Source organism: Bemisia tabaci, chromosome 9, assembly GCF_918797505.1.
Source record: "Bemisia tabaci chromosome 9, PGI_BMITA_v3".
Lineage (NCBI taxonomy): Eukaryota > Metazoa > Arthropoda > Insecta > Hemiptera > Aleyrodidae > Bemisia > Bemisia tabaci.
In genome coordinates this window covers 13,930,008-13,939,101 of record NC_092801.1, presented here as the reverse complement: position 1 = coordinate 13,939,101, position 9,094 = coordinate 13,930,008, and the positions used below count along the sequence as shown (strand labels likewise).

Sequence of the window (9,094 nt, the reverse complement as noted above, 5' to 3'; positions counted from 1 at the left end):
TTATTGAAACACTAAAAGGCAGGACGTTTCGAGCTGCTACCAGCTCATTTTCAGCTTCAAAAATAAATAAAAACAAGTAAAAAATTGAGTGGCGACCTGACCCCAGCCGTGGCATGTGGTTACGTGATAACGGCCTTTTAGTGTTTCAATAATTTTTAGCCTTGTTTACCCATATTTTAATTAAATCTTCTTCTTTATTCAATAGGATTGATGTAGTTAATAACAACAATAGGATTGATGCACTCGAATGCGATATTTTCTCTCTAAAAAAAACCACACCTTTATTACGTTGAATTTACATGCAACATCTCTATTGGCCGCGCCACTGCGCCGCGGCCCCTAGGGAAACCGTTTTTGGCAGAAACGGTATACCACGATAACGTCTTTTTTTGACCCAAAGAATCGACTCCGTCAATATTCGTACTTAATCCTGAGACGCCCTGTAAAATTCCGTTCGGCAGAAATACGTCCTGATGCTCCATCGGTGAGGTAGACTTAACTTGGGGCGCTACAGATATCTGCGTCGTCCGATCGTCCCGGGAGACAGATGACTGCCTCGTGGGAGATGCACCCGGTGGCGTTGAGTCCAGTCATAGCGATCACACGACCTGCCCACGGCTGCTCCTCCAATTCTGTCTCGTTGAGCCCCATCCTGGATGACGTCACGAAGAGAATGTCCAGGTCCCAACCGCCCCACCTCATGTCCGTCACAAGCGCAATAGGCAGTTCCATGGTCAGCAGCACAACCCCTCGCGTGGGGTCTATTTTTATGATCTGGACGAATGGAGAATTTGCATGCAATTTATTACTATATCTGAAAGTGCTTAAGGGGAGCCAGACACCCTATCTTCCCAATGTTAACGTTTGTACCTTTTTCTCAGGATCTACTGAACAAAAATTACTTCTTTTTTTTTGTTTTGAACTTTGAACCCTCCTGAACATTTTAACACGGGCTTTTTTTAAAATTTAAAAATTTGAAATTTTTCTGAATTTTGAAATTTTTTTGTTAGAATTCAAAGAATTTGGACATTTGAAATCAAATTAAAAAAATCCAGCTCGAAATTTTGAAAAAGCTGGTGTTAAAATGTGCAGGAGAGTGCAAGGATTAGAACAAAACAAAGTTTTTGAAAATCGGTTCAGTAGATCCTGAGAAAAAGGTACATGAGTGCTGAAAAATGTAGTTTTCGGGGAATGAGGAATTAAAAAAAACAGCAAAATCAGTTTTAGTGTAATTAGTAGTGTATTTAGTGAACCTTCCCTCACTAAACCGCGCATAACTTCAAAACTACTCATCAGATCAAGTAAAACTTGGTCTGAAATTAAACTAAAGGAGTAGGAGATTAAGATTAGCCAGAAAATAAAAAAACATTTTTTGTTCAATTTTCAAGTGTCTGGCTCCCCTTAAAGAGCTGATTTCACAGTATTTTTTATGATTTTTCTCTGGTATGGAAAATTGTATAAAAATAGATTCAAACGTGAGAAAATGCACCACCTAGTGACGTCATCTGGTGGCATTCCCCATTTAAACACGCGTATTTTAGCAGATTAGATCATTTCGTCAAATCTTCTCCAATAATTGTTCAATTCGTGAACCAAGGGTATCCTCGTGTTCAGATCAATCAGTAGTTTCCGTTTAAACACGAAATTCATCAAATTTCAGACACCTGTAAACTCTCTATTCGGAAAGGGGTCCTATTCATATTCGTTTCTCATACAGCATACTTGAATACTCAAATCATCTGAATATTAGAGAACCTTTGATTGACCAGATAATATTTGTATAAACACCAGGAACACTTTTCTACTTGAATATTGAGATGTACGCTGAAATCTCCGCAGGAAGATGAAAAAAATCGATTTTAAAACATCCGTCACCCGGAGAGTTGCATATTTTTTGCGTTTAGTAAATTTTGATCCCTCGTCAGAGGAATCTCCTGAAAATCAGGGAAAATCAGAAAAAAATCGGAGGATAAGCTTGGTCAAGAATTCTAGAGACCGTGAATTGAACTCAAGTAGATTAGGTATTGTTTTGTCTATGAGCGAGAAGTTTGAATATATGCATAAACAACAAATTTTTAGGAGCAGCCCAAGACAATGATAACAGTGGAAAAACAAAGATGAAAAAACGGGAAACAAGGCTGAGAGCTCTCAGATCCCGGCCACCACCATGTAGGGCTCAGGTTTTTTATCGTTTTTCTTTTAAATGTTTATTGTCTCGACTGAAAATGACTCAGTTTTGAGTCGAAACGTCTCGGGTTTCATAAATTGTGTTTTTTTAGCCTTGTTTCCCGTTTTTTTATCCTTGTTTTTCCACTGCATAAACAACTTCACTGTCTTGATTAAGAGTTAATTTCAGTATTTCTCGTGTCCCGAATCGTGTTCTACCTAAAATTTTGGCAAAGGAACTTGTATGAAACTGCAGCTTAAATTCGTACTTTGTCTACTGGCCCATTGGTGCCCATTTACTCACTTGATATCCACCGTACATTGCGACGTACAGGTTGTCTTCGGTGTCAATTGTCATGCCATGAGGGAGGAGTCCGGGAATGTTGTTCGCTTTAAAGTCAAAAACCGTCTCGGGATTGCCTGCAAAAATAATAACGATTTGGAACAATTAATTTCAACATAAAAGTGTTGAGGAGCGCGCCTATATCAGCAAGGTATCATATAACTGAGGGTAAATTAAGTTTGAAAATAAGCAGAAAAAGAATATAGATCCTGATTGCAAGATTAGACACTTTTGAAAAACCAATATAACACTTAAGGCCGCATCCGCCATTTTGAATTTTCAAATTGTGAAAACTTTTCTTACAATTCGAGTTTCCGGTCAAAAAAAAGGCTTTCTGATACCATTACAAAGTCTCACAAATTCGATTGGAAACAGCTAGGAACCGAAGAGCGTCGTAGGCCACGTCCACCATCTTGGATTTTTGAATTTTAAAAATTCAAAATGAATAAGATGATGTTGGAAGTTTTAAATATTCCACGTCTTCTGCTCCAAATTTTGTTGAGCTAACATGTCTCTGAAAGTTTAATTTTTACCCTGCCTACTCGCCCATTCAAAATATAGATTAATATCATGTAGGTGATCCAGTCGGACATATTTTGAAGAGGTGTAACATGAGCATGACATATACTTAACCAAACTTATTAATTACGTGATGTGTGTTGAATACTCAAGAAATAAATTTAAACAAAATATACACCGCGTGTAACATGGCAAGAAAAAAACATTTGAAACCAAGACGTTTCGACTGGAAACACCGGAGCCCTCTTCGTCAAATAGAATACATTTTTTTATTTTAAAACTTAATATACTCGGTTGTAATTTTTAAAATGAGATGAATGATGTTGTTACTCTGCTGTGTTTCCAGCCGAAACGTCTTGGTTTCAAATGTATTTTTCTAGACCTGTTACCCACGGCCCGGCGTGTATTTTTGTCAAGAGTGTCGGTAGCCAGCCACCTCCGGTGAGGAAAATGACGTCCTACTTAAGTCCACTTAAGTTCCTGAAAGTCCCCAATTTTGGTTTTTCATGACTGGTAAACACCCTAACAATTAAATTTCAATTATTTGCTTCTTTTTCTTGCCAATTTTCATCAAAATACTTTTACAAAAGCCTTAAATTTATTTCAGCAGCTATTTTACCAGGCTTTCTTCATTTTTTTCTGAAAAAACGGGGGGGGGGGGTCCCGGCCAATCTTACGTAATTCAAAAGGGGAGGTCAGAGACTTCTTAAAGGTTCCTTACAGGAGGGGAGGGGCGGGGGTCAAAAAGTTTGCAAAAATACCTTACGTAATACTTGAACGATTAAGTTTTCAAAAAGTTATCTGCACTCAAAAGCCCAAAACGGCGAAAATTTAACTTCACACGGGGCCGTTTACGGAAAGTGAGAATTTCACAGTTTCCGAGGAAGTTGCTTCAATTCCAAGATAAGATAACGATAATTTAAACGTACTAATAACTCCGGTCCTTCTGTCATACTTGAGTTTGGTCACTTTAAAGGTGCCACTATCGATGTAGTAGAGTATCGTGTTGTTCTTGTTCCACGCCAATCCGTTCGAAAGGGTAACGTTGCTAATTTCTCTCTTCAAACCGCAAATTTCCGTGGAGTAGCTATAAAAGTTCCCTCGATTGGGCACTCGTCCTGCCGGACCGGACTCCAAGGCTGGACCCTCCGTGCCTGTAAACACACACACACACACACACGCAAATGAAATGAACATAAATCCATACACATTTTTACTAGTTTTTAGAATGGCTGAAATCCTTCGGCGCACAATCGAATCAGTCAAATGGGAGCGAATAATCATGATGTACGTACTTTCAAAGCATGAATCATCGACAAGGAAAAGAAACACTAAAAATGCGGCCCGAACTGTAAGTAAGAAGATGGTTAAAGAGTGCTGGGTTCACACTATTTTGCGGAAAAAGCAAGGCCAAGAATCTCCAACAAATTTCATTAAGGTGATTCGATGGAAGCCAAATTTTGTGTCAGAACGGCATGCGATATATCGACGGTGAAACTACCAAACCACGTATCTCGTTTGCGGTATTTAAAAATCTGCGCTCGCATTTTATTTTTTTGAAGTCGACCAAATCAATATCATTCTTTGAAATTTTCACAGAATTTTCTCCGCACAAAGAGGAAAAATCACAGAAATTTTCAAGACTAGACGTTAAGTAGTTTTTCATTTAAAAAATAAAGTATGACAGGAAGTCTGCGACGTCGCAAACCGAGAAACGTGGTTTGGTAGTTTCACCGTCGATATCGCATCAACTGGTTCCATTTTTGCAGCTACTCGACATTTTTCTCCAATTTTGAGATCGCAATTCTGTTGTCAGGAGACTAAAGCACTCACTTACCAATTTTAACAAAGAAATTCAACGTACTCAAGGCGTGGTTTTTTTAGAGAGAAAATATCGCATTCGAGTGCAGTTTCGATATCAGTATTGAATGCGATGTTTTCTCTCTAAAAAAAACCACGCCTTTATTACGTTGAATTTCTTTGTTAAAATTGGTAAGTGAGTGCTTTAGTCTCCTGACAACAGAATTGCGATCTCAAAATGGGAGAAAAATGACGAGTAGCTGAAAAAATGGAACCAATTGATGCGATATATCGCTGCCGTTCTGACACAAAATGGCGTGTCCATCGAATCACCTTGAAGTCAAAAATTTTGAGCATTGACTAATTTTCCCCCCAGTTTTGCACTGATACTCACATGACAGTGGTGTGGCGTGCTTTGTGAAAAATGGATTGATTTGCTATTTAATCCTACGAGAGAGGATCGATAAACACGCTGTTTGCAATCGCAACGAGCACCTCAGTAATCAATCCTTTACCATAGCTTCCGATGGTGGAATATCAATAATCGATCATTCCCGCCTTGCCACTAATCGAGCGGGAGGTTTGGATTTGCGTGTTGGAACATGCAACATCTTAGTCGGACGTATTTCTGCTAAACGGAACCGGGGACAGGTGGGAAAAAAGGGGTGTACTCGTTGGTCGAGAGGCGTAAGAATGAATGGGAATTATAAAGCGCCGATAACGTCAGCAGCGACGGCGCCCGGCAACGCGCACTTTAACTTATGCGCCCATTCGCCATGCCCACGGCTCATGAGTGCCGGATAAAGTTGGCGGATAGCTCCGTGTGGAAAAATATGGAATCCTGCTTCTCTATTTCTCCAAAGGGAATCACGCCTTTTTTACATTTTGTAGAACACAACCCATTTATCTCACTCGCCTACAGCTCCCTTCAGCAGAAATACTTCCAGTTGGGCGTTAATAATCTCTGTTGTGCAAATCAAGTGTTGCGTGTGATTTTGGTTACATGTGAAATGCATCCTGCAAAAAAGAACCAAGAGCATTTCAACGTCACTAAAATTGTGCAACTTTTTTAACCGTGCAATATAAACCAATCATCTAAACAAGTTTTATCTTTACTCCAAATGAACTTTAAAGTCAAGAGAAAATTCACCCAGGGCCGGATTAAGGGGGTGGCCACATTGGCCGCGGCCCATGGCGGCAAATCTAAGAGGCGGCAACTCTCGCAATTTTTTTAAATGTAGGTATAAAAAAAATCGGATTTAGAAAAAAATTACAAACAAAATCTCTCATTTCCTGAGAGTACAGTAATTTCTCATTTTGTCGTCTTTCGGTGATACAAGAGACAGCACCTTTAATTAGTCGAGTTGAAAGAGAAACCGAACACGCAATTTGGCCTGGAACGGCGCGGTGCAGAGAGCAATGATGACGAGGACTTGAGATGAAAAGGAGAAGCCATCGGCGCGGCGATCGGCATGTAACACATATCAGCGCATACAAGACTACTAGCGGTCACTGCGGTCAGCGTGAAACGCATAGCGCCTACAAGACTGCGTGAATACTTCACGCATTGCGTCAAACACAGTGCGTACAGCAGCGGTCGTCGGCGTGAAACTAATAGCGCCTACAAAAGTGTCGGAATACTTCACGCATTGCTCCAAACACGGTGCGGTCTGTGCGGCGCGGCGGCGGAAGTTAAAATCATCGAACCACATTTATCGACGGTGTAAGTCGGCAATCACATAACTCGTTTGCGGTGTCTGAAAATTTCCGCCTCTATGTTATTTTTTTAAAGGAGAACAAATTGACATCATTCCTTGAATTTTTTGCAGAATTTTCTTCTCACTGAGAAGAAGAATCGCGGCAGTTTTAAAGAGTTGCCGTTGAGTAGTTTCCCGTTGAAAAAATAAATTATGACAGGAAGTCTGCGACGTCGCAAACCGAGTTATGTGATTGCCGACTTACACCGTCGTTATGTTTGTTTTTTCATATTTTTTCGTTCATTTCTTATGAATGGAAGGTCTTGTCCACGCAGAAATAGGTTTACAAAACTAAACGCTCGCGCAAAGTTCGGTGAATTTTTGCTAGTAGTGTTGACAGGGCTTTCCCGAAAAATGTTTCCAACACGAGTAAACGCGTCTTATGCACCCCACCCACGCTGGTACGTTCACTTGATGGTTTTTATTGATGTTCCAAAACGAATGAGAAGGGGGCGGCAAAATACAGGCGGCCCATGGGTGGCAAGTAGGTAAATCCGGCCCTGAATTCACCTCTGTGAATTAAATTTTTGGCATGATCTCAGTACTTTTATTACAAAGGATGAAGTTCCGCTATCTTAGCAACATTCCAATGCTTTGGTTCCTTTTTGCAAAATGCAATCCGCGTAGCAGATATCTTGAATTCGTATATATGGACCGCGTTAAACAGAAAGGAACCAAGCCACATCAGCTATTGCCAATTTTAATCGGGCAATTTAATTTTTTACGTGAAAACGGTTGTGCGGATTTTCGTGCAAATTTCAGTGGATTTTCTCCATGGTGCAAGGCAAATTCCTTACAATTTTCAAAAGAATCCACCCAAACGTTTTCGCGTAAAAAATTAAATAGCCCACATAAGTTTGGCAATAGCTGATGTGGCTTGGTTCCTTTCTGTTAAACGCGGTCCATATTGTCTACCGGTCCATTTTAAAAGGCTAATTCGCGGAAGAATGGTGAAACTCACCGACCCAGAGCCGACCCTCAACATCGGTCTTGCCATCGTTGAAGAAGTTGCCAGGATACTTGGACTCTGACTCGGGTCTGGCCAAAATGACGTAAGTCGACTGGGTCGAGACTCCGTCCCAAAAGAGGAGAACTAAGTAGGGACGGCTAGAAATTGGTCCCTCGCATTCTTCACCGGAGCAAAAGCTCCAACCGTCTGATCTGCGTAAAAAATAAAATAAAAATATAAAATAAAAAAACAAAAAATATAACTGTCTATTGCATGGATTAATTTTGGATCACGGATTTAGAAATCAAAACATTTTTCTGAAAGATCTTTGAAAAAAGTAGAGTCCCAAAGTTCTTGTTTTGTGCGGGAGGGGGCTCTTTCTCCCCAAATGGCCACCCAAAGTGGTGGTTACATATCGACGGAGAAAATACCAAACCACGTATCTCGGTTTGAGACGTCGCAGACTTCCTGTCATACTTTATTTTTTAAATAGGAAACTACTCAACGTCAGTTCGTGAAAACTTCCGTGATTAGTCCTCTTTGTGCGAAAAAAAAATCTGTGAAAATTGTAAGGAATGATATTGATTTGATCTCCTTCAAAAAAATGAAATGTGAGTGGAGATTTTTAAACACCGCAAACGAGATACGTGGTCTGGTAGTTTCACCGTCGATATATATGTACGTCCATGCAAACTTTGATGAAAAAATAAACAGAGAAATTATATATATGTGATGGTATGCAACTTTAGTAAAAACCCTAAAAAAGAAAAAAAAAATAGTAAAAGCAAATCTGCAAACTTAAAAAATTCCAATGGCCTAAGTACGAAACCACGTATCTCCGTTTGTGACGCTGTAGACTTCCTGCCATACTTTAAACATTCTTAAGTAAACTAGTCAACGATATTCCTTAAGAACTTTCTTCCTGCCAGTAGAATATTCCATTCAAATTCCAAGCGATTAAGTTGGCTCGTTTATCTCCGAGGAAATTAGACCACTAGATAAGGTACGAATTTAAGCATTTTAATACACATGTTTCTAAACCAAAATTTTACGTAGAACACGATTCTTCCGTTGAAAATTACTGAAATTAACTCCTATCTAAGATATTAACGTTTTAATTATACATTTGTTACGGGGAAATTTGAATTGCCCGGTGACAAGATACACAATACTCTACGTGAGTCAAATTGCGCACCACAACGATTTTGGCAGGCTTCTCGATCAAACATTGTTCATTTCCCATCCTTAAATGTTCAAAATATAAACAATGTCCTATAACAAAGCTACAGCGTCAATATTGAGATTGCCTTATTTTCGTATCGCAAAGACTGTCACGGTAACGTTTAGTTCAGTGGCGTGGCGTGCTTTGCGATATATCGATTGATTCGGCACTCAAACCTATGATAAAAGATCGATTATCAGGGTGTTCGCAGCGAACACCTTAGTAATCGATTCTTTACTATAGCTTCAAATGGCGAGATATCGATAATCAGTCCTTCACGCCACGCCACTGGTTTAGTTTGCGATCTGACGTACGTAGACCACAGATCGTATTCGATA

General features: G+C 39.7%; 1 protein-coding gene across 1 annotated transcript in view; it reads right to left on the bottom strand.

Moving 5' to 3' along the window:
- Nucleotides 1-234: 234 nt before the first annotated feature.
- The window catches only part of LOC109038207 (uncharacterized), a 27,289-nt gene continuing 18,429 nt past the window's right edge, over nt 235-9,094 (bottom strand). Inside the window, exons 5-8 of the mRNA XM_019053194.2 lie at nt 7,547-7,746; nt 3,958-4,182; nt 2,471-2,586; nt 235-774 (exon numbers count right to left, since the gene is read on the bottom strand). Coding sequence (XP_018908739.2) covers nt 496-774; nt 2,471-2,586; nt 3,958-4,182; nt 7,547-7,746 — 820 coding nt within the window. The 3' untranslated portion in view covers nt 235-495. The remainder of the gene's footprint in view (nt 775-2,470; nt 2,587-3,957; nt 4,183-7,546; nt 7,747-9,094) is intronic.